This window comes from Neolamprologus brichardi, chromosome 16 (genome assembly GCF_056152115.1).
Source record: "Neolamprologus brichardi isolate AB-2024 chromosome 16, ASM5615211v1, whole genome shotgun sequence".
NCBI lineage: Eukaryota > Metazoa > Chordata > Actinopteri > Cichliformes > Cichlidae > Neolamprologus > Neolamprologus brichardi.
In genome coordinates, this window is record NC_142119.1 from 28,138,284 (window position 1) to 28,165,268 (window position 26,985).

The window sequence follows — 26,985 nt, forward strand, 5'->3', positions numbered from 1 at the left end:
TTTTCAAATTGATACCATATCTGCATCTACTAAAAATCTCAGATGATGTCAAATCCCAGTGACCTTGACCTCAAGACTAAGGTCAGAGGTCAACTTTTCTGAAAATCATCTAGGAATTGTCAAATTTCTGCCACAGGTGCATCTACTAGAATATAAGAGATAGCAGAGGTTGCCAGCAGTGTTTTATTTTGTTCATTTATTTATTTATATAGTAGATGCGATATAGTAGATGCTATTTTGTGCCAGTATTTTGTTGGTGCTGCAATTATTACTTTTTATCTTGCAATTATTTGCAATAGTTATATACCTTGTATAACATTAAAATTTGATAAAAATTACTAACTTTGATCATTTTTATATAATGTAGGGGGAAACCTTGCAACTTTTATGCCACCCACACCCACAGTGGCACTCCCATAATAGTAGATGCCGTTGCTGTAGCGATTCTTCTTGGTGTAGGACAGCGTTCACGCAAGCTGCTGCCAATATTCCAGTGCCAGACCCCAGTGCCATATATATCCATATCACCACAATAGGGGGGGCTGTAAAGACAGCATGACCTACACGTAATCAGAACATCAGGGAGAGAGTTGTAGCTGATTGATTTAGCTTTATGACTCTATTTCACTGATGGGAGCCATTTCTTTAAAGAAAACGAGAATATGCAGTTAAAGCTAATTATAAAATGGGATAAGTAGTCATAGAGGCATAATCACTGCCAGTTTGTCTTGCCAGAGTACTTAGACGAAACTGATTTTGCAGCTGGTAAAATGTGTCTTGCAGCATCATCTATGTGAGAGATGTGATCTGTCATAAATCTGAAGGCTGCTGTCTGGAACGCAAGGATTTGACTCATTTTATCTTCAGAAAAGCTGTCACTTTGGGTGAGAGCGTACAGTACTGTTTAGTTTTGCGTACATAATGTGCTTGGGTGGTGGGGTGTTTGAGCTGGGCGTATGAGTGGGAGCCAGAGACCAAACAGACAAATGTGCATATGTGTGTATGAAAGAGTGCTAGATAGATATAGAGTCTGTGTGACAGGTGGATACTGTTGTGTGCTCTTGACACAAGTGTGTGTGTGTGTGTGTGTGTGTGTGTGTGTGTGTGTGTGTGTGTGTGTGTGTGTGTATCTGTCTACTTGCAAGTGTGAATATGTGAGCTCTGACTCAGATATGTGAAGACTCAGTCAGAGCTGATAATCCTACGTCGCCACAAGAAGCATAGTCATGCTTCCGTCACTTCAGGGGACATTTCCACTCCTTTTCTGAAGACTGGGGCTTACAGTAACACTAATCATAACCACTACTCACCCTAAACATAATCAACCATATGCTCACACCAGAAATTACTGACTTAGGATATTATCTTTATTATATTTTTGCTTTTCCTCAAAATGCAAGGAAGCCACAGTTTGTGACTGAATGAGAAACGTATCATACAAGCGTGTAAACACAACATGCCATACACAGTGGGATCTGTTACACTATATGCAAAATGCTACCCAGCTTCTGACTGCTTGGCTGAGCTCACTTGGCTTCATTTGAGTTGTTTTGCTTCATTTTTTTTCTCCCTCATATTTATTTCCCCTCTTTTCTTCATCAATCTCATTTAATCAGTCATTTGAACCTAAAAAGGATTCTGCCCACCTGGTCCCCTTTTCCTTGGAAATAGCAAAGTCCTAACAGCAGTTGAGATATAATGCAGTTTATTTAGTTGTAGATTATTTCTTATAACAGCATTTCAATAATGAAAATATCAGTCTATTGTTGCTTAACACTACGAGTGAGGCTAACATGTCGGCTTTTTGTTGGATGAGTAAAATGGGCAAATTCATCCTTTTTTTCTGCCAGTGTAAATGAAGTAATGGAAGACTAAGAGCCAGCTGCCACACATCCCAATGGTTAGCAACGTTGACCAGTAATGTTTGTGTGCTGTATTTGTTAATGAGCAGTAAGCGGCAGGGGGTTGATGGAAATGTTGTTACTGCATGTTTGGAGCTTTAGTGAACACCCAGGTGACCATCAAGGTGGTTTGGATTCAATCTTACAGTACTTATTCTGAGACATACTGGGGACTAAAGATTTTGGGTTTGAATAGTTCAAACGAAAACGAGATTTTGTGCTGCTTGCTGTCCTTTATGTATGTCAGAGGATGAGCTAAGTGCCCCTTCTCTTCTGTGCCGAGAGCTACCAAACAATATTTTGTTGTGTGAACACATAATGACAATAAAAGGATTCTTCTTACAGATGCCTTAATGTAGTTGCTCTGATGCTAATGTTGGAATTCACTGTATGCAGTAATGCGATGCAGAGAAAAGGCTCTGTGCTTGAGTTACAGTCTTCTCCTCTCCCTGCCCAGGTGCTCTGTGCCAGGCACTTCATTAGCCCAGCCCTGCAGATGGACACTGATGGAAACAGGCTTTTTGAGCTTCATTCTTTGTGACTCGTTGTTCATTAAAATCAAATTATGTGTCAGGAAGCATAACTTGTACGTGCTGTAGTGCAGTTATTGCTCAACAAGCTCTTTGTCTTGCATCAGTGCTTGTCTGTGTTTGTCTTACACAGTCTGCCAGACTAATTCTGCTAATTTTGCTCACACTGTGCACCTGGCTGCATTTGTGACAAAGTTTTCAATAAAGACACATTTTTTTCAAGTGTTTCTTTGACATGTATTTAGATTTGCAAAATAGTTACATCCATAATTTTGGGTTTGTTTTTTTTTGTATTTTTACATTACGGCAGAACATTTTAAATCAAACTGTCAAGATGTGCTGGAGGTGGATTCTTTCAGATTTGAAGGGTTTTATATAGTATTGCATTAATTGTTTGGAACTTACAGACGTGTATGTAGTCCCCCATTTTCAGAGGATCAAAATTAATGGACAGTTGATTAACAGGCATTTTCAGTTGATAAAATATATGTAAAATATGTGTGTGTTGGACTTGTATTTGCCATTTTTGCACTGGAATTCCCAATATGAGGTCCAAGGAAGTGAAGGAAGACATTGTTAGTTTGAAGAAACAAAAAAATAATCAAACAGAGCAAAAACTTTAGGCGTAGCCAAATCCACAGTCTGTTACATCCTTAAAAAGAAGACGTGCACTGGGCAGATCAGGAACCGCAAAAAGCCTGAAAGACCACATAAAAGTACCATCGCAAAAAAATGCCTCTCAAAGTTTTCTTCTTCTTTCATTTGCTCCCTTTAGAGGTTCTATCCTTATACCTACAATCATCTTCTTTCACACCAACCCTATGTATAGCCTCCTTCACTACATCCATGCACCTTCTCTGTGGTCTTCATCATATCCTTCTGCCTGGCAGCTTCATCTTCAACATCCTGTGCCCAGTATATCCAATATCCCTTCTCTTTAAATGTCCAAACCACCACGTCAATAACACTCTTGAGGAGGTAGATCTATCATTGTCAAGTCTACAATCAAGAGACATCTTCAGAGAATTTCCAACATGGTGCAAACCATTGGTCACACTCAGGATGGTCAGATTTGACTTGCGGAAAAATATCTGATAAAGTCTGTTCTGTCACTGTGGTAAAACACGGTGGAGGCAATACTCTGGCATGACCATGGATAGCTGCCAATACGGTCGTTAAGTCTGACGTCACTAGCCGTGTCTGGACCTAAACTCTGCTGCAGGTCCATATATCAAACGATCACTATGGCATTACTGAGAGTTGAAAAACTGTCTAAAGTCTTTCATCTTTAATAAAATCATCAGCGTTCTGCTCTACCAGTCCATGAAAACGGAATTTATGACATTTAACAGAGTTAGAAGTTAGCAGGAAGTTAGCTCACTAGCTTCTATCTAAATACAATATAGCATGTCCTGACTGTTTGTTTGGGAAGGTTTTCACTGTCCGCTTTATACATATAAACTATAAATCTGCTATACTATACTATACTATAAGTCCTGCTCTGTTATCACTTCCAACATAAATGAAGACAGAAAACTAAACAGCAGTGACGTTTGTAGGGTTACTGAAGTTTGGCTAGCTGGTATATAATGATGTGCTACGTGACCGCTAGCGACACAGCTATGTTAGCATAATATAAACAAGCTAACTTTTTTTCCACTCGATAAAAGTTAACGTGAGTGTTCTCGGTGGTCAGGAACAAATGTAATCGCATGGCAGGATGCTGTAAAAGGACCAAACTTCAGCCAGGAGAACAACTGAGATAATCCATCCACAATACGAGGTTAGTCATTCATGGACTGCTGCATGAGCTGGGCTGTAGTTACATCCTATGGTTTTAAAAAACTGAGCTTAAATAAATGATTAACGGTAATAAAAGCCGAGCTAGGTCAACAGTGATCACTGACTGTTTTAGGAGCTTTTTGAGATTAAATAGAAGAAAATACATAACATTAAACATGTTAACAACACAAAAGCCATATTAAACGCAGACTACTTTAGGCCCGGAAGTAGGATTCGTCACGTCATCATTTAACGACCGGATAGAACAGGTTGACTAGTGTTTATTAAAGATGCGACCGTTGATATATGAGTCGCAGGATTACGAGTACTTAGATTCAGACAAGTGGGGCAGAACTGATGAGAAAATGCTTCACAGTGTAAGTGGATAATGACCCAAAACATACTACAAAAGCAATCCAGGAGACTCTCAAAGCAAAAAAAGGGAATATTTCACAGTGGCCAAGTCATGCACCTGATTTCATTTAAATAGAGCATGCCTTTCAGTTATTAAACACAAAACTGAATGCAGAAAGACAACTTACAAGCAGCAACTGAAGATGGCTGTAGGCCTAGCAGAGCATCTCAAAGAAGGAAATATAGCATTTGTTTGGCTCCATGGATTCTAGACCGGTATACACGTACTCCTAAACAGCTGAAAATTAGGGACTGTGTATAAAAATGGCTGTATTTCCTAAACGTTTAATGTAATGCTTTTGTTAAAGCCCTTGCATTAAAACTGAAAATCTGCATTTCAGTTACATATTGATTGTTTGATTTCGAGTCTGCTAGTGTGGTAAAATAAAATAACAAAAAAGATTTTTTTAATAGTTTACCCAAAACTGATTGACCTAACTGTATTTAGTTGGCTTTTATGTCTTTAGCAATTACGCAGTTTCTCTAAAGTCAGAGTAATGTGGAGACTGAGACTTACTTTTTCTCTGGAGGATGTGGTGAGAAACTACTGCTGCAGGAGTCAGTAGTTTCTGATTTAGGAGTCCCATTAATTCTCTCCTTGAAGTCTGTGTTATACCTCTCACCTTAGTAAAAATCCTGTGCTTCCTGTTTATACTGGCTCCCCATTTGTCTTTATGTGACTGCATCATTCTGCCCATGTGCCTTGTCTTCATTCTACAGTCACACATTTGGCATTTAGGTGATAGCTTTATTGACTTGTGAACAAAGTATAATATTTTAAATAGCCAAAATTGACAAGTAACCAAGAGTATGTTGGTATCGTGGCTTCCAAATAGTAGAAAGAACAACTGTAAATGTGCTAGAAATTGAATTTTTATGATAAATAAATAATAAAGCCAAGGAAAATGACAGAAGGTATAGCAACTTCACACAGCATAGAGAAAAAGGAAATTTAAAAAAGAATGGAAACATGTCCAGTAATATGTGTGTACACACACATGACTATTTCAAAAGCCCCCGGGGTTATTAGGGGACTTTTCTTTCCTTTTCTTCACCTTCTGTGCTGACAGTGAGCCTGTAGTTAATAATCCACTACAGTAAGGAGGTCACTGGTCATAAACCTTTTCTGGGAGTCTATATGTGGTTGTGTGTGTCTGTATGTTTATGTTTGAGGATAGAATGCAATGGGCTAAAATGCAGTCAATAGACCAGCCACTGATTTGGCAAAAACACCTGCTACTACAGTTATATAGACTAACTCAAACACGCACAGTTTTTCTAATCACTCACTTAGTTTAAACTACTTTAATGTCAGCTGCTTCCAGCACCTCTGCACCCACAATAAAAACCGTGCATAAATGTAATTGCCTTTGATTCACCTACATCTCCGCCATTATTGAATTACCCAGCACTGGCTAGTTCGAATCAATAGCAATGTTATCACAGGGCCCCAGGTGAGCAAGATATAAAGAGAAAATCAGGTGTGACAAGATCTCCTCAGTCATCAATAGAGTTGCCTGCTCTCCTTTTTCTTGCCATTGACCAGATATTGACTGTTGATGGGGGAGAGAATTGATCTCCTCTCTCGCTCAATGCAAGACAACTTAACATGGGCAGTGGGCAAAAGGCAATCAGACGAAATTGGTGATAGACACAGGATGGGAAACAAAGAAAGGAGAAAGGGAATTAAAGCATTCAAAGGGTAGTAGAGCTGTCTCTAATTGGAGGCATCTGGGGACATTGAAGTAGTAATCAAGAAGAAGAAAAACTAGCACTAGCTCTTCAGAAACCAGTATAAGGTCAGCACAGCATTATTCTATATGCAACATGCACACTGTGAAACAAAAGTATTGTACTGTGCATTCTGAAAGGGATTTGCATATTAATATTATGACACCCATCAGTTAAAAAAGGAGCAACAAAGGAGCATGAGGTCATACTTTTTTGTCACATTGGAATTTTAAAATAACTGATGATAACTATCTGATCAAATTTTACAGTTTGGCTCAGAGAAAGGATAAAAAAAAACAAAAACAAAATAACCCAGGTCAGTGAAATTATTTTTTTATTATGAAAGGAGGCTTAAACTGAGCACCATGCAATTTTAAACCTTAAACCTGGCTTTATATTTGCTTTTACTATTGTAAAAAGTGAAGTTAAGTTATTTTTCCATTCTTCCCTCTTACCTCTGTGTAAGCGCTGAAAAAGTCCATAGCCTATTTATTTATTTATTTTCATTTGTTAATAAGACCACTGGCAGTATTCCACCTATGCACAAAGGGCATATAAATATGGGAGAATTGGAAACTGGAACTGAAACTCTTGACCCCAGTGTCACTGCAAATCAATACAGAGCTGTTCTAAGTGATCATCTTTATGATGATACAATAAACATCCTAATAACAGTGGTTGCTTCCAGCATGACATGAAAGGGCCCCCAACATAGTTACTGAACAGTCTCGTGGGTATGATCTTAATCACATGCTGTAGCTTTTTGCAATCATCAGATTTCAATCGAACACCAATGGCATTTCAACCAGTAGCATTTTGAAGACTCGTAGAATCAATGCCAAGAGGCAGTGAAGCTGTTGTGGTGGAATGTGGTACACCTTACAGGATGATGGGGGGTTTTGTAGTTGTTGTTGTTTTCCTTTAATTTGTCAACTATCTCAACTTTTAGCATATTGACAACCAAGAAGCAAAACAGACCACCAAATCAATAGCTGCGTATGATGGATGACACAAGGCATTTGAAAATCAGTCAGAATTTTAAACGTGCTCTAGTCTGCCTCCAACTTTATTAAGAGTCCATTTTAACTAGATGACATTTTTATTTTCTCTTCTTTTCCTGCACCTTGATATTCATGTCATGTTCTCAGAAAATCCCTAACAGGGAATCATTGGGTCTTGTCAGCCAGCAGGAAAGTTAGACCATCAAAGATAATTGCATGCTAATGTTCAATAAGCCTTGTAAGTCGCTGCAGATAAGTGTGGCTGCCAAACATCCTTGCCAGGGGAAAGCACATCTAATCCCTTGGCTGTGGCCGGGGAAAATTAATATTAAGCTCCTTTGGCCACTTCCAGTGTGGCGATAGAAACAATTACACAACAGCCCACCAGAGCGCAATTAATGAAAAACTGAGCAGTTGCTTAGTTGACACATTCTAGCAAAGATACATCTATCCACTAGTTGGACAAACAATTAAAAATCGTATAAAACAGTTGAATTGGGCAATTTTTTTGAGTTCACTGGGCGTTGGAGTTTCCGCAGAATAACCCTGTTGTTCAAGAAATTCATCATTGTCACAACTCCATGGCCGCTGTTTACACAGTGACCTGCATTTGTGCAATATTTAATTAAAATGTGCTCAGAGTAGATCAAGCAGAAAAAAAGGCTTTATTAACATGTTCATTTTTGATGACAGACATAATTTATTGAAAGAATATGAGGTATTTACCGTTTAAAGCCATTAAGACCAAAATCATGTTTGAATTTCTTACCCTGCACTTAATACTTTGGCTGTTTGGAATCTTTCCCTTTTTTTTCTTTCTGTCTTTCTTATAATGCAAAATATTAATAGAACACTAGGTGCAAGTAGGTATGTATGTATGCTGTGGTTTTTCAAAGCATAAAGTAAAAAAACAACAACAAAAAACTCATCCATCCATCCTCAAAAAAATCATTCCCAAAATGACTTTTTTAAAAAGAGGCAGCAATATATCTTGAAATACAGTGATATAGACTTTAAAGTCTCCTAGACCTATATCAGACTAGCTCACTGCTTTTAATCAGTGTGTAAGAAAATCTCTACTGGGCTAACCTTTTAAATTACTTTAATGAAAAACTCATTTATGTGACATCTGAAACAACGATAAGAGAAAATAATAGCAATAACAAACAAGTTACTAGAGAGCGTAAATAAGAAAATCTCAAAAAATAAAACAGACTTTTCTATTTAGTTTTAAACAAATATTCTAACAGATAATAAACAAAGCTGGAGAAGTCAGTGTTTGGGATCTTAGGGATGCAGGGAGAAATATTACAGGAGTTAGAGTGTGGAGGAGAGTTGTGTTTCCTGGTTTCTTCAAAGCTGTTTTTCAGTTGAATTTTATTTTACAGCTAGTACTTTAGTATCCTTTTGTATTATGAAGCATGAATTTCTAATCATGTCATAATTCATATACAGTCACACACCCTAGGACTATACTTTTTTTTAATTCTCAGTATGAATCAACAGCATGTATGCGTGTAAGCACCATTGTATCACTATCAGAGGAGATAATAGTATGTTCCTGAAGTAGCAGAGAAATGATATATGTCATATAGATATATTATAAATGTTAACTTATTACATTCTTAATTTATTAGATTTGTTTTTACACACTTATAGGCATAGATTATTTGGAAGATAGCTGGCTAGTGTCAGATGATATTAGCAACCTCCCTCAGTACTTTCATTAAAATTAGTCCTGACCTTTGTTAGAATTAATATTGTTTGATAAAGTTGATATAGGAGAGCTATGTGAATCTCTTAATAGAAAGTTGTTGTTGTTTTTTTGCAATCTCAATTATATAATAGATAGACAAAAGTATAGGAGATCACAAATCATAATATTTGGATTCAGGTGTTTTCAGTCCTAATTTTACAGGTGTGTAAATCAAACGCCCAGTCATGCAGTCTGCCTTTACAAACTTTTCTGACAGAATGAGTCCAGGTGAAGTTGCAGGTAGAGATTGACAGTGTGTCTCCCCTCTCTGTTTAGTGTTCAGAATTTGTTACTAGTTACATGTTTTCTGCTAGTATCAATTGTGATGCTTACATTATGATTTTGGACCATGTTGTGATCACTGATTTATTTATATATATATATATATATATATATATATATATATATATGAGAGTGACCGAGCTAAGATCCTGTGGGACTTCCAGATACAGACGGACAAAATAGTGGTGGCTAACCAACCAGACATAGTGGTGGTAGACAAACAGAAGTAGTAGTAGTAGTGATCGATGTAGCGGTTCCGAATGACAGCAATATCAGGAAGAAGGAACACGAGAAGCTGGAGAAACACCAAGGGCTCAGAGAAGAGCTCGAGAGGATGTGGAGGGTGAAGGTAACGGTGGTCCCCGTGGTAATCGGAGCACTAGGTGCGGTGACTCCCAAGCCAGGCGAGTGGCTCCAGCAGATTCCGGGAATAACATCAGAGATCTCTGTCCAGAAGAGCGCAGTCCTGGGAACAGCTAAGATACTGCGCAGGACCCTCAAGCTCCCAGGCCTCTGGTAGAGGACCCGATCTTGAAGGATAAACCGCCCGCAGGGGCGTGCTGGGTGTTTATATATATATATATATATATATATAATTTTTATTTTATTTTGTTTAGCATATTTACATTTATAAAGGTCTAACCTTAGGGGGGGAAATAATCAAGTAGACTGACTCGTGTAATCAATGACATTTCATGTTGCTTTTGCATTTAAAAATTGGACAAAGCTTGTTGTATTAACAGAATCACTACCCAACAAATAAAAAAAAAAAATGCAAGAGAGACATTATCTTACACGTAATCTGTGTCACAGAGAATAGGAAATCTAAGTATGGAAAAATGATGTGGCTCTCGGCTTAGATCTCTTCTTTAGTAAAACATGATCTCCTGTTTTTTTCCCTCTATATCTTGTTGTAATATAGTATCTACAGACAGTGATTGACAAAAAAAACATACACTGTATAGCCTATTTTTCTTTAAAAAAAAAACATGCTTGAACACACACAAAGATAGGACACTCCCCTTTTGTCTGACCACTGCAGCTTTCCACTTGGTAATTCATTGCTGAGTCTGATATTGTATTACAAGATGTATTTGCTCCCTCCTCTAATAAGAACATAGATTACAAGCAACACTGAATTCACTATGTGCATCCCAGCTGATTGCTTTGCCTGCCTGTGTGTTAGCTTATATCTTTTTAAGCGTCAGTGCCTAGCTATTTACATTCATCCACTAAGCCTTAAAACAAATTATAATCGATCTTGGGCGTGATGAAAAGGGTGGTCCTGCTGCAAATTAAAAAGAATGCAAGGTGACAAGGACAAAAGAATCACAATCAGCTCCTCTCAGAGTGTGTGGTGCAAAAAAAAAAAAAAAAAGACCATCAACGTTTAAGATGTGCAAGCAATACAAGACAAATATTACAAAGTTTTCTTTTAAGACCTAAGTGTTTTCTGTCACTCATTACTGAGAGCTGTCAACAGTAGAAAAACCTATTTTCTTTAGAAAGTGCAACAAACTGTCTAATCAGTTTAATTAGTCAGGATTAATCTCAGTCTCACTAGACAGTCGTGTACATGATTCCTTTCAATTGATCATCAAGATATAAAAGCAAAAGAACAATTATACATTATATCATATGATTTACATATTCTAAGGACAATGACTACAAATAATAATAGTAATACTAATAATAATACATACTGTGTATAAAAATAAATATAAACAAGAGCAAGCACATTGTAATTCAACCACAATTCCAACCAAAGAGCATTGCCTTTCTAAAGTCTGTGCTTAGGGTTATTGCAGCTTTAACAAGTTAGATTTCTGTGTTCTCACAGGCTTTGCCTGCAAGCAATGCCTCTGGGTAGCTGAAATATTTCAAAACAATAGTACAGAATGAGAAATGTGATGTCGTTTTTGTATGGTACGTTTGTCAAGGTACTACACATTATTGGTCCAAATGTCTAAGATGGTTTGGATGGATAAATTAATAGAGTTTGTATAGTAATATTTGCTCGTCACCTTGATGACTAACACATTCAACCTGTCTTCCTGTCAGTGTGTTCCAGCAGTTTAATGAAATAAATTATTTTATTATGGTGACAACTCTAGACATGGCTCTCATATGTAACGTGCCATTGTATGTCCCCTGAATGACAAATCTCTCACTATCTGGAAGGCTGCTTGCTGCTTGCTTGTGAAACAAGACATGTATTCTAGATTTGAGTGCTGAGGGAAGAGATGCGTTAATGAAGTAATGTTTAAGTCATTACAAGTACCAGTGTTGCTACAGTACCCCTTATTCATTGTCACTATGATCAGTGCTGCAGACAAAAATACAGACACAAAATTAAATTCTTCCTTAAATTCTTGGATGCATTTTTTGGACTTTTGACTAAAAATGTGTTATTTCACTCTTGTTTGCCTCACGCAATATTTTTAATGTAAATATTTGCATGCTCAAATGAATAAAGAATTCAAGCTATTGTTTTTGAGAAGGGTAAATATCACATGGAATGATTTTAAAGTTGTATGCCCTGTTGTTTCAAGCTGATTGTCTGATTTCTTGTAATATTTATCTGCATTGTACGAATATATTTTTTGCCCTGTCTTAATTACATCCGGACTGCTGAGCTGATCAGCTGTTGCAAGAACATTTACTGGGAGGAACTGTTTTTAATACCCAGTGCATGACCAACAGACATGTATGTCCTTGAACGCCCATGCACAATAAACACATATATACACACATGCGTCCATTCATATGTCCTACCTGTGGAAAGCGCAGGGTCCATGAACCTGCTGAGAAATCATTTCCCAGGCAAGCAAGCGAGGCAATTCCGTCACAGCAAGGAGGAAAAAAGGCTTTTTTTAATGGGGAAAAATGGGAGGCAGGGGATGAGTTAGCAGTAGCGGCCAGGATAATTGATGGCAACTGTTTGGGTATGAGATTAAGATTCATTGGAAGGACCACACATGGGGGCTGGAAACCAGTATGTGCTAGAGGCATGAAGGATATGAGGCAACATTTTGACTCGCCTGCTAGCTTAATTGATAGAGTGTCGTCCCAGATGCAGGGTGAAAAAAAGAAAAAGAGAAAAACCTATCAAACAGGATTTGGAATAGAGGCTAGAATGGATACCAGGACCTGGACCTAAACTAAGACTGACAGAGAGAGAATGGATTAGGAAGTAGGGCAAAAAGCTGTGGAAACCCAGCGGCAAATAAAAAAAGCTTTGAATGTTGAAGGTCAATGGTTCCTATCCCCAGAATTTCTGGAAACAGGCTGGAGAAAAAGTAAAGCGCGCGAGGTACATAGTGCCACTCATCATCGACTATCCTTGAGGAGCCTTTTGGCAATGTGCTTAACACACAACTGCCCCAGTAGAGCTCCTCGGTGGGGAGCAATAGGAGATACAGTATAGTATTGCTCCTGCTGTGAATGTGACTATTTGTATGAGTAGAGAAAGTGAGTGGAGCCAATCTGATTTCCTGGACACAGCAACTTATGTTTAAAACATAACACCACCTAACACAATGAATACCTGTCAGTCCTTTTTTTTCCTGTAACTTTTTGATGCGTTATGAAAGCACAGAACTCACATGGGGGCAGCTATACTGTAGAATATCTAAAGCATTCTGCAGTTCCTGGGTGGGTATACACATATACTAGAAAATAAAGTAGTGTATCTGGCACATATGCACTGTCGTGGGTTGATGGCTAAAAGGAGTGTATGCAGAAATGACAGGACAGGAGAAGACAAAATAAGAGGCAAATGTGTACAGATGTGTGTCTAATTTCCTCCTGATACAATGACACTGGCAGAGTACCAAAAATGCGAACACCACACAAAGGTTAAAATATTCTATTTGCACTTTATTAAACCAGAGGAATTTAAAAGAGAGGCTGATTTTAAACCATGTGTGTAACCTGGCATCACACACATTCAAAAAGAGACGCACTGATACGCTGCACAAGTTTAAGATTTATTGCGGGAGTGATGAAAAAATACTGGTTAAACTTGTTGACCATAGACATGAGTAATTTGCCGTGATTCAAGGAGAGCTTTTGTTCATTGTTAAATCAAATAACTTAACAAATAACACCCTCTCTCACCTCTTTAGTCAGAGATTTTGTTGGTGTACTAAAACATCAATATATATATATATATGAAAATCACAATAATGATAAGAAATGTTACTGCTGTAGCTTTAAGTTGTTTTTTTCTGTTTATGTACGAGTCTGTGTGCATGTTTAATTCATTGTTAGCCTCTTGTAGATGTAAGGAACAGTTCTTTTTGTTTTGTTCTTCCATGATTTATGTGTTCACATGTGTGAGTACAAACAAATTAAACCAAAATGATCTCTAAATAGTAGCACTACGTGTTTGTGTGTAGGTACATGTGTGCGTTTCCATTTTTAGAAGTGAGCCTCTGAGGATCACTTAAGTGTGTCGGCAAGCTTAAGGCCACGACATAGATGCAGACGTACAAAGTGCTCAGTCCCTCTCACAAACACACGCCGACACTGTCAGCCCGCGTCTCCGCACACATACACACCAAGGTAGTTTGCAACTGATTCATTTGACCCCATTGCTCAGCCTATCTGCTCTCTCTTTAGCAGACTGTTGGGATATGAACCACCTCAGGGGTTTACTGTTTCTACTATTAGCATATAAAGAGCATAAATTTCACTCCACCTTGTATTAGGAGGAAGCCTCTGAGACTTCAAGAGCAAAGGCAAAGCCACCGAGGAAAACTTAAAAAAAAAAAAAAAAAATCAGTGGCTGGAAAAGTTGTGCTTTAAGCTAAAAAGGAAAGTCAGGTGGATTTGTTATTAAGTAAAGTATGCGGATCCATTCATACACAGACACATGAAGTCAGTCTAAATACGTATTTTCTTTCAAAAACACACATTTTAGGTAACCTGCTGAAAGGAAATAGTAGCATGAAGGAGTCCAAATGAAAAAACACTTTTGACATGTCTTTTAGTGTACTGTAAATTAACATCTCTGTCTCCACCACAACTGAGTGCATTCTGACAAAGAGTTGATCTAACTGCCTCACAAGTGTCTAATTGGCTGAGCTGTAAGAGGTCTCACAGTCTAGGTGAGAACAAGCTCCCATCTCAAACGTAATGAGTGAACTGTGTTGGAATGATACTTAATCAAAATACTGTTGTAGTGAAATAGCAGAGAACAAAAGCTGCCTGACAAGAGGGTCAGCAATTTCTCTTTGTTCAACAGCAAAATATGCCTGCTTTTTGAGTAGTCTGGCCTGGCCTATCATAGAGGAGGTTAATCATCCACCTCACTCGCATTAAAAACCAAGCCCTGGAACCACATAGTGGTTTGTGTGCATGCCAAAAGCCCCCAAAGCAGCCCTGGAGGGTCCTTCACTGGCTGCTTTAATCTTTGCTGGAGCAGCATCTGATTTCTCCAGTAAAGAAAATCTTCAACTGCTTCCTTGGTAAGGCTTAAGATAAAATGAAGAAGGTGCTGCTAGTGCTATTTAGTTTTGAAATGCATCATAAATTATGCATATATTGTTTTCAGCATTTCACAAAACCTAGTTAATTTTGCCCTCCAATGGCTGAAGCATAATTGGTATAGCGTGTGGTGCAGTATAAGCAGCTGGTGGTCATGCACTTGTGCTCTGAGACAATTGTTCTGAGTTAATTATTGAATTCAAAATGTCTGCCACATGCATTCCAAACATATATTTCAAGTACTCACTCCTTCTTTTTTCCATAAGGCCAATTTGCCATCGTGGGAAGAGTGTGAACCTCTGATTAGTGACACTATAGTGACCAGTGAAAACAGTGCTCAGGCTGTATGTTCCAATACATTTCCTTGTCTGTCTGTGTGATGTCTTAATGCAGTGGAAAGAGGTGGTGGTACATAGGTGAGAGAATCAGTACAGGCAGTTACAAGGTTCCCTCAGCAACAGAGCAAAGTGGTATTTTGGTGTTTGGGTTGAAAATTGGTACTAGACTTTGCAATAAGTTTCTTAAAACTACATAATTTAGATTAAACAAACAAGACTAGATGCACGGAACACATAAACACTATTTACAGATTAACCAAAACTTAAACAGAAACCCTGAGGATATGCAAAACCTTGGGCCTGGCAAGTTTTCTAGAAATCGAAATAAGAATGCAAGGTACCACCCAAATGTTAAAAAAGGCTCTATTTTTGCTTTAAAGGTAGACAGGAAAGTGGAGAGGCGGGGGGACTTGAACACAGGTCACTGCACACTTGCCATGAGGCATGTGGGGCCCTGTTCACCCACTTAGCTAAAGCCCAGAAAAAACCCAAAAGGATGTTAATGCAACACATGGTGACAGGTGTCATGACTTTAAATCAATATAACAAGTAGTGTCTATGGGGTGGCATGAAGGTCTGTGGTGACGGAGGGTCCTTAAGCCTTAATGTTGAGGCCATCTGCAGTTCTTTGGGGCCTCAGGTTGAGGACTTGATAGACCACAGCTTCCGCCCTGGAGGGAGAATGATTCAAAGAGTTTGTTTTTGTGGTGGAAGAAGTCAGCTGCAATTTTTCTTACCCGCCTCAGAATCCTAGAGGTGTACAGGTCCCGGAGACATGACAGATTGTAGCCAATCACATTCTCAGCAGAACAAATGACGTGCTGTAGTCCTTGGCAGTGGCAGCAGAATACCAGATGGTGATAGAGGAGGTGAGGATGGACAGGGGAGGTGTAGAAGTGCGCCATCTTAGTCTTTGGCAGGTTGACCTTCTTCAGCTGCTACAGGAAGTACATGCTCTGTACATCCTCTACCTCCTCTACGCCACCAGATAGGTAATCTCCCACCTGTAAGTGGACTCGCCCCAGCCAAAGAAAACATTCGAGTTTGACAGATCGCACACTGCAGCTGTTGGTGTGCAGGGACAAGAGTACAGCAGGAAGAACACAGTCTTGTCAGGAAGCCTCACTGATTGTGGATATCATCATGCTTTCACAGTTTTACGTGGTGTCAAACAAGAAGTTTCTCATCCACCTGCAATTTATTTTATACAGCAAAACTGAAATGACGTTACTGAAGGCAGAGCTAAAACCAATAAACAGGTCTGTGTTCCTAGGGAGTCCAGGTGCTGTGGCAGTCCATGTCTATGGATGATGGCTCTGCAGGCAAAATGCGAGGGCTCTGAGAGTCATTCAATGGTTCTTAATGTGTCCTTTATTATTATTGCACACTATAATGTGTGCATTACAGGCGTAAGCCAAAGTGGAAGATCAGACAAACTCAAAAGCATTTCTACAGGTCAGTGCAGGTCTAGAAGTCTTTTCACTATACCTACTATCAGTCGTGGACTCAGTCAGGAAGAAGAAGCTAGAGGATTTGGGGTAATGAGGTGTGTTTCAGCGTCAGCCAATCACTCCGCTGCGAATTCGGTGGGTTTTTTTCCGTCTGGAGACAACTTTAAATCCCACTGAAATACTGAGAGCAGAGTGCTAAGAGAGAAAAAATAGGGTAGAGCAAAGCACACTGTTCTGCACAGTTTCACCATAGTAATTACTGGATTACAAAATACATTTCATTTACATTTAAATACATACATTTGAAATAAAGTTAAATCTGCAATTTGTCATCAGCAATTTTTAATAACGTTTTATGACTCTAACTCAGTAGGTGTGATATCTATACTATGCTGTGCTGTGTTACATAATTGTATATTTACTCTTTTAATAGCAACAGTAATCATAAGTAATGGCAACAACCAAATCAGACACTGGGATTGCTAGCTTTTTCTTTTTTGTTTATGGAGTTGTAGCTTGACAGCAGATTTAAAGAACAGCAGGAGGCAGAGAACATACAGATAAACTGCAATTACAAAAAGTAACATAAAGTATACATTCTCTGTTGTTGTTTTGGTTTTGAAATTTCAAAGTGTTTGAGCTTGTTCACTGAAAGCGAATACAGTTAAAATAGGTGAAAAAGAAGGTGAGCCTAAATAGTACCAGTAATAGTATTTGTTTTAATATTTAAAATGCATGCAATGCTGTCTGCTTTTGTAGGGGAGCGAGAGTGCATAACAGCAACAGCAAGTTATCCTCTGTGGAAAACTCTCACAAGGTGTTGGAAATATGCACCACTGATGACACGATTGCTAATTTATGGTAGACCATATGGAGACAGCGACAGCATTGTTGGTAGATGACCAGAGCTCAGAGGGCAACAAGAGGTTAGTGTTACTGGACCGTGCCGTTATCACGAACACTCATCTAGTTATTGTTTCTGATGCTTATTAAACTGCTCAGCAGATGGACGATAATCTAGGCCATGATTACCATCCGAGGCAGTGGCTTGTAACTCACACTTAGCCACTGAGGCTCATCTGGGAGACATTAGGGGACAAAGGACAACTCTGACCTCAAATATGGTACTTTATTCAATGTGCCTGACAGAAAATGTAGTATTTTCCACTGTGTAAAGCTTATTTCTACAAGGTACTCCTATTTATTCAGTTCACGCTGACGAAGTTCAGCTATTGACAGTGTTTACTCAAGGAAGTGACATTTGCAACTTTATTTAATTCGGTCAGTTACTTGCTATTGGGATGACCTTTTCCTGGCTTCACTGGCAGGAGCCTATAAACCTCGGAGGCTCACCAGCTTTATAGGCATTCAATAGTCGCACAAGGCACTATTGATGAAGTTGTTGTGTGCACAACCAAATGAAATGAGAAGGGATCAGAAATCACGACATTAAAGTTCCCGTGTAATCCTGATGAGGATATTTATGAAATTAAAATTGATGAAAATACGGCTAAGGGGCATTTCAGCCTGTTTGCAAAGACTTAAACATTGTTTTGTTTTGTGTAAAGAATTTACTCTTTGCTGAGAATTTGATCGTGTCAAACTGTGATAGATGCATTGTCGTCTTTTTTGGCGGCTGTCTGTCAGAGATACATGGGAGCTCTCTGTCTGTTTATCTATTTACTTGATAAATATGCGGTTTTGCATTATCTGGCTAAATGCAAGCTTTGCTGCAAAAGCCTTTATATGCTGTTCAAGACCATAGAAATTGAGCCATGTGCATTTTTTCCCCATTGGCACACAGTCTCATTAATTACATGTATTATTGGGAAATGTTGTGTTATTATGATTTATCGCTACGATGTATCACTTCTGAGGTGAAATTCTCCGCAAACACATCACATTAATTTACTCTCACAGGCAATTATCCTTCATACATGGAAGAAAGACACTTAAACTCATTGGCATTCTCAGCATTGAGAGTGCCAGAGAGTGAAATATATCAAACAGATGACATAGATTTCCTTTTGTGGAATAGCCATAAGCATTAAACAGTATGAAGATTCATTTGTTCTTGCAGTGTATTCCTGTATTCCTGGCAGTATGTTAAACAATTGACAATTCAGCATCTTATAGCTTGTGCTCATGGGTGGGCAGGTTGTCCAATTGTTTTATGCAACCTTTAGTGTGACATACGGACTCAGATGTAACGTATTGAGCATGGAGACAAATGGATTCGATCATGCGATGAGAGGGGGAAAATACATCCTGAGGTCTATTGTTTACAGCCTGCCCACGTTCACGCACACACATGCAGACATAAGAGTCTACACCAGTTGGAGCACCGGGCTCTGCAGTAAACCTTTAACAGTTCACACATCCTCTACAGTATAAATGCACAGATGGTTTAGTTGTGGTTCACTTGGCAGCCAGCACCATCTCAAGCTCCTGCAGAGCTTTCGTGGTAGGTCATTAGAAGTCACATTTAAGAAGAAAAAAAAATGTAAACATTCTATACATTGCATTAGACAGGTTTCAAAAGTCAGCAGACTTACTGAAGGTCTGCAAATGGGTACGAAAAAGTAAATTTCACCAGACATCACATCATCACATGCCACAATGCCCCTTTCCTCTGATCTCGGCGCTCTGCCTCAAGGGTGCAATAACAGTTTATTACACCTATCTTCACTTTATGACCCACCCCACCACCTGCCCCCACCGCTTCCACCCCGCTCCCCTCAAGCCCACGCTAACTGTTATTGAAAACACCCAGGTCTGCTATATATCATTCCTGAGCAGCACGGAATGCTATGCACAACATAGCTAATCAGCCCCAGATAGAATGGGTATTGTCCAGGTCATAGAAGAATAGCTCCACTTATCTAATATCTGCTTAGATGTGGAAGTATTTAAACACAGTTTCATTTGTCTTTTGAGTCTTTGTTGCCCTGAGGTTGAATCTTCTTCTCCTCACATATATCTATTGTGTAATCAATGGAGTGAATAAGAACTATTTTTTCTGCATTGTGCCTGTGTGAAGATAACGGTGTAAATGAGTTCTGGCATATGTTTTGCTAGCAGAGTGGACAGAGTGCAGGTTGGACTGAGAGTGATCTAAGGTATGTGATGGAGACTGCAGTATAGCACATAGTAGGGTGGGATTGAAATGCAAAGCATCAGTAAAGATCTTTTGAGGTGGATGTGCTCACAGAGAGAGGTTACAGCTCAAGGGAGACAGCATGACAAGGACCCACCACCCCTCGGTCACAGTGATGGCTTCACTGCTATCAAGCGTGAACAGGGTGTAGGTGGGAGAAACCACACTGCCATGACAGTGTGTGGAAATGAAGCTAATTCTTCAAAAGGAGCAAATGTTAATGTACATCTGTAACTTGGGTTTATATCAGCAGGTTTGCAAATAGTGCCTAAGTGAAAACACTAAGGCAATACCTTATTGTGAATGTGGCTTATATTTTAAGACTAGTAAAGGAATATAGGTGGGCAGGAACTGCAAACGATGTTTAATTTCATAGGGATTCAAGATTTAGCCACAAACCTTGGGATTTATCTGTTTGTGTCCATGCAGTCATACATGTGTGTGTTTTAATGTTAGACTAGGGAACACCAGCTGATAGGGCAGATGGCTTGTGTCATCTTGAGTGTGCAAGGTATGTGATGGGTGGAAATGGTTCTGTTTAATTACCTTTAAAGTGAGCAGCGCAGCTAGGTACTAAAGAGCTCTCATCTGCCCTGTAGGCACCAAGGGAAGCTCTAGGAAAGCCTTGTGGTGTAGTGGTTCAGTGGCTGCATCGTGTTACATGGCCAGCTTAGTCACATGACAACACTCTAGATTCTTCGCAGCACAGGTGTGGTGCTGAAAAACAAGCTGTTTATATGTCTTCTCCTAAATTGTTGTCCTTATTTAAATTTCTACATTAAAACCCTTTTATAGATACAAAACATTTTATACTTTGTTAGAAATCCAAAATACAGGTTTTAACAATAGCATTGTGGTTTTTTGGGGCAATGTCCAAACCCATCCTCAGTCAAAAAAATGAATGTAGCTGGATTACAGCTGACTTATCTCTCTTCTCCTGTTTCTCTTTTCGTAGTATGTGCTGGAACGGAGAACAAGCTGAGCACGCTGTCGGACCTGGAGCAGCAGTATCGCACTCTGAGGAAATACTATGAGAGCTGTGAAGTTGTAATGGGCAACCTGGAGATCACAAGCATTGACCGCAGTCGTGACCTCACCTTTCTCAGAGTAAGGGAAAAAACACAACATGATACCGTTAACTTATAGACCCCTTTTTATTTTTGGCACATTTTAAGTGCAAAGTTATAGGCTTCTAGCTTGGAACCACCAAATTTCTTAAAATAGTACACAAAAATCACTCCCCCTGAACATTTGAGAAAATATATTTTTATTTGAATAAAATGATATGTGCCTATATATTCTGTTTAAAAGATTGACATATTCCTTTTTGACTAGTAATGCCTATCATCTGTCTTTTTACCTACACAATAGAAATACAAATACTCCTTTTTTTTTCCACAAGTTACTGAGTCTAAACTTCTTAATGTGAACTTTGTCTTTTTTTTTCTTCTCATATGACCTTATTACCCAGAAAATGCTTTGTGCTAAGATCTTTTTCTACCAATCAGCACTCGGATTAGTGTCTATCTCACCAATGATAACTAGAGAGGAAAGTTGTTCTAATCAGCGGGTAATCAAACGTCCTCTCTACTCAGCGTGTCTAACTGATTGTATGCTCGCACCATTGTGATCTGAAGCACAGAATAATCAAAATCCAAATAACTTGATCCTTCAAATCTCATTTTTGATTGAACGCGAATCACAGACTACAGTGAAAAAGTTCCACGGAGCTGGTCATCATTTCATTTTATTTCACTTTTGAGCCTTCAGCTTTAATCTCGAAGATATTTATTATTTTTATTGCTTCATTTTTCATATAATTATACCCAAGACTTGAGCAGGTGAGTCAACTGAATTGGACCATCTAAGAAAAGTATAGTTTTGCAACAATCTAACAGTATTGTTATCAAAAAGAAACACTAGGATACAAAATGTGGTTAAAGACTGTGCTCTAACACTGTGGAAGTACACTCTTGGAATTGCTTACATGAATGCGTTTTTTCACTTTGGTTGAGAGGACACATACAAACTGAGTGTCAGGTGATGGAAGGTCCCAGCTCCACTGAGGGCCAAACTGTACTAGTGCAGTAATGAAGGGTTAGAAGGTGGTAACTGCAGGAGAATTTACAGGAGAAAAAAAAAAGAGAAAACACATGCATTCTGTTTTTTGGTGAAATCAGCTGCTCTTAGTGACCTCTATCAGCACTTCACTTCTCATGAACACCAACTCAAGACTATACTGGCTGCGCTCTGCACTGCTAACACATCCAACTCCAATTGATTCCGGTCCATCTGGGGGTCTTGGGAGCTCCCCTGGTGTTACACTAAAGTGCTGACTGCATTAATGGTCCAATAGTGCTGTGTGAATGAACTGGGTTAAGGAGGCTTTGCCAGTGAGGTAGTCCTCCAACAAGGCATTCTGTATTTTTTACATGTTGCTCCTTACTGTGATGATTTAGAAGTTAATACTGCGATATGACATTTTTATGTAAAAAAGTCCTCTGTTTTTTGTATTTAATTTGAACGGACACAAAAACGCCAAGATTGATCAAAGCACCAAAACAAAGTCATTAAAGTGTTTTACATCGTGAAGCACAATTCTGATAACGCCCCCTGTGATGCAAAACAAAACGAAGATGATATTAAGAAAGAGGGAGCAATAGATGCAAAAGTGCTACCATTAGACTCCTGCAGAGGTAATGGGCCCCACTGACTTAGATGGAAAACGGTAGTAGGGGGGAAAGATGTGGCTCAAAAACCAAGTGTGATTGTTGTTTAACTACACGGGACCACCGTGCACTATAAAACAACATCAGTTCTCTAGTTTAGCCGTGCTTTTTACAATGTCATGTGTATAAGATTATATTGAAGAGTTATTTGTAGATTGAGGTTAAAAGAGCACTAGTACAGAACCCCTTTTTACACGCCTGTATTAGACCACCAATCATTTACAAAGCAGTTCCCTGTGGCACTAACTTGCCAGGTTCCTCCACCTTTCCATGGCTTGCAATTAATGTGGGTTAATTGAAGATGCTAATTAGCAATGTGGGGTGCCAAACACCGAGGGAGCAAAAGGGCAAGGTGCAGTATTTATTTTTAGAGAATATTATTATTATTATGATAAAATGCATTATTAACATGCTTCCCCAGGGAGGAAAAAAAATCACCTTGAGGTAAAGAAGTAGAGAAGTAAAGACAAAACTATTGTGCAGCAGCTTACCATACCACCTGTCTCTGGGAGGTGATTGAAACTGATGCCTGTGCATTGGCTCCTTCTTTTTGAAGATAGCCAAGAGATTGATGGCTGCCTCCCCAAAGCCCCTCAAACAACTTTAGCAGTAAATAGACTCTATCTTCCAAACTGCCTCAACAACTGATGAATCAACGCTTGCACTGTGATTAATAACTGCTTTTCAGCACTGAGGCTTTCTCCCTTCTATCACATATGGACATTTGCACCAACAACCTAGACCGTGAGCTTTAACCACATGCAATTTTTACATTGTCAGTGTTTAAATCCCCATCCCTCACACACACACACACACACATACAACACATACAACACACACACAGATCTATCTATCCATCTGTTTAATTCAGTTTCATGTATATAGCGCCAAATCACAACAACAGTCAGACTTTGTACAAGACTTGAATACAAGTCTTTGTATTGTAAGGTAAAGACTCTACAATACAACTGGAAAAAACAACGACAATCTTTGAGTGAGCACTTGATGACACTGGGAAGGAAAAACTCCCTTTTTTTAATGATAACAACTAATGATTAAATGTACATTGGTGTTTAAACACATAGTGACTGACAGTCACATAGTGAAAAAGAAATACTCAGTTCATCATGGGAAGCCCCCAGCATGCTAGTGCAGAGTCTGTGTTAGATTTTGGTTTATAGTGTTAAACAGTATTCTCTACCACCAGCATCTTTTGGAGTGTTTTATCCCTCCAGTAAAGAGTCAGCACATCCACACTGTTGTGGCAGCCAAACAAGTCACTGAAACACCTTCCCGGTTAAATTCCAATAATTTGTCACCCTTAAAACAAATAACATTTTGTTCCCAGCTGAACATACTGCGATTGTTTTTTGGGTGGATGCAGAAGAAAGCACACACTTTGCATCCTTCTTTTCTCTCATGTCACTTTCTTGTGTGCGCTCATAAACAGAACTGATTATGAAATATTAATTTTTCCTTCTCCTCCTCTCTTCCCAGGCTCAGTAGGAACCCACAACCACACAGTTAGATTGGATTGTTTGTCTTGCCATTGCAATCATTAGTAAACATGTAATTTTCTCCCCAATATTAATGCGGTGATCAGCTGCCTTATCAGACTGACAACAGTTCACTGACTTCCCACCTCCTGCCTGTAGTTGTAAATAAATTATGGAATCATAATTTACAAACGGAACATTTTATATTTCCAACAGGTCTTTGGTTTTCAATAATAACATGTGGTGTTTGGATGACAACCGAGAATCTAGAAGAAGATAGAAACATGGAGGAAAAAAAATTCATATTTCCATTTCATTTTTATATAAAGAATGAAAAAAAGAACATATATTAAACGCTGGTATGGCTCATTTTTGTACAACAGAAAGTTTAAATACTCCAAGGGACTCCAAGTAAATGATGGGGCTGGGCTGATTTATTTTTCCCACTTTTTTACTTCTCTTCATAATTACAGAAGATAGCCACATATTGTTTTGAAATCTGAAAAATCCATTAATGCTCTTTTACAAATAGCAACCAAATAAATACAAATGTTAAATGTGCTAAATTGATTCTTGAAAAGTTAGAGATGGGGGGTTTCTTTATGGTCCTATGTCTGTTAACTGATTGATCTGATTAAAGACACCTTGTTAAAGCGTTAGAGTAATTTAAACCTATTATCCTTGTGGACTCTAATTGCTAGTGGATAACTCATCTTGACCAAGGTGGTTAGCAAGAGACAAATTGTTTCTTGGGGATTAAAAATCAATGTCATTTGCGCATAACTGATCTTGGAGCAGTCAAAGGTGATCCACAAGCAGCTTAACTAGTAAACTGTTTCTCTCCATCAAAGAGGACAAGCTTTCTACAGGGCGGGCCATTTATATGGATACACTGTAATAAAATGGGAATGGTTGGTGATATTAAAGTCCTGTTTGTGGCACATTAGTATATGTGAAGGGGCAAACTCCTCAAGGTGGGTGGTGACCATGGTGGCCATTTAGAAGTTGGCCATCTTGGATACAACTTTTGTTTTTTCAATAGGAAGAGGGCCATGTGACACATCAAACTTATTGGTAATGTCACAAGAAAAACAATGGTGTGCTTGGTTTCAACGTAACTTTATTCTTTCATGATTTACAAGTTTCTGACCACTTATAAAATGTGTTCAATGTGCTGCCCATTGTATTGGATTGTCAATGCAACCCTCTTCTCCCATTCTTCACACACTGATAGCAACACCGCAGAAGAAATGCCAGCACAGGCATCCAGTATCCGTAGTTTCAGGTGCTGCACATCTCGTATCTTCACACCATAGACAATTGCCTTCAGATGACCCCAAAGATAAAAGTCTAAGGGGGTCAGATCGGGAGACCTTGGGGGCCATTCAACTGGCCCACGACGACCAATCCACTTTCCAGGAAACTGTTCATCTAGGAATGCTCGGACCTGGCACCCATAATGTGGTGGTGCACCAACTTGCTGGAAAAAAAACTTTGACATGTGAATGGCTGTGAACAAAGAGAAACTTGTAAATAACTCATGAAAGAATAAAGTTATGTTGAAACCAAGCACACCATATTTTTCCTTGTGACATTACCAATATGTTTGATGTGTCACATGGCCCTCTTCCTATTGAAAAAACAAAAGTTGTATCCAAGATGGCCGACTTCTAATGGTCACCACCCATCTTGAGGAGTTTGCCGCCTCACATATACCAATGTGCCACAAACAGGACTTTAATATCACCAACCATTCCCATGTTATTACAGTGTATCCATATAAATGGCCCACCCTGTACAATGTGCTTCACACACAATACTTTAACCATTGTCAGCTGGATGTGGGCATATTTATATATCTGTCAGAAATGACAGATGCAACAGATCTGATGGTGGATAGTCAAGCTAGCTTTTACAGACAACAACAAACTGCTGCTACAAGATGGCAGTATTTTACATGACGCATTGCAAACAGGCAATACAGAATATTACGTGACCGAATATTGTTCTGAGCATTTAGAATATAGAATACTTTCACTTTGGTAACATTTTGATTGATTTGTATTCTAGATTTCACTGGTCAAGCACAGCTTGGCTTGCTATCCCTCTTGATTGAATATATTTATCTTGTTTCTAAATAATTCCTGCTGTCTACTATTTACATTTTATTCTGACACAGTTGGTGTGGAGCACCCACAGTTTCGCTGTACATGTACAATGACAATAAAGGGCTATTCTATTCAATGCTATTTTATTCTTATGCTGAGTGGCCAGGCCCACTGAGTTGGCAAACTCAGGAATCTCTTATAGGTCATGTTATTTAACCTGTCTGTGGTTGCCATGCACCTGCAAGCAGCTTTGCATCCCATCTCTATCCTATGACTCTTAATTTCACACAGTTTCTGTTTTTTATTTTGTTTTTGTTTTGTTTTTTCTCATGTTTGTTTTGTCATTGATGCTTTTTCTGTTCTGGGGTTTTGATGCTTTCTCTGCCTCCAGCTTTAACTTTAAAATGTGGGGAGGGTTTGCTTTTCCTGTATTTTGGCTTTTACTTCTTCATGTTGAAGAGCAGGAAAGTCTAAAAACAATACCACAAATTACTATAAATGGACATCATAACCTTTCAACAACAGGGTTTTTAACCTTTTAATAGTTTATATGAACAAAGTTACAAAACAGAACTGCTCAAAAAAAAGAAGTGTAAACAAAACATTTTTATGTAAAAAAAAAATATAAGAATCAATAAAGGAAAGTAAACAAAATACTGACACATTACTTTACTTGTTCTACTTTATGAGTACATGGATTTTATTCAGAGATGTCATGATTTCAATCATAGGCCTCTCTGGTAATAGTGAAGAAGTGATCTGAGCATGTTTAATGGTTAGATTGCAATAAAATATTACATTCTCATTCGCATATTTAAC

The 26,985-nt window shown here is 38.7% G+C and overlaps 1 protein-coding gene across 3 annotated transcripts in view; it reads left to right on the forward strand.

The window, feature by feature from the left end:
• The window catches only part of erbb4b (erb-b2 receptor tyrosine kinase 4b), a 309,821-nt gene that overhangs the window by 118,777 nt on the left and 164,059 nt on the right, over positions 1–26,985 (forward strand). For all 3 annotated transcript variants that reach the window (XM_006802355.3, XM_035912788.2, XM_035912787.2), the window contains exon 2: positions 20,789–20,940. In XM_006802355.3, the coding sequence (XP_006802418.2) occupies positions 20,789–20,940 (152 nt within the window). The remainder of the gene's footprint in view (positions 1–20,788; positions 20,941–26,985) is intronic.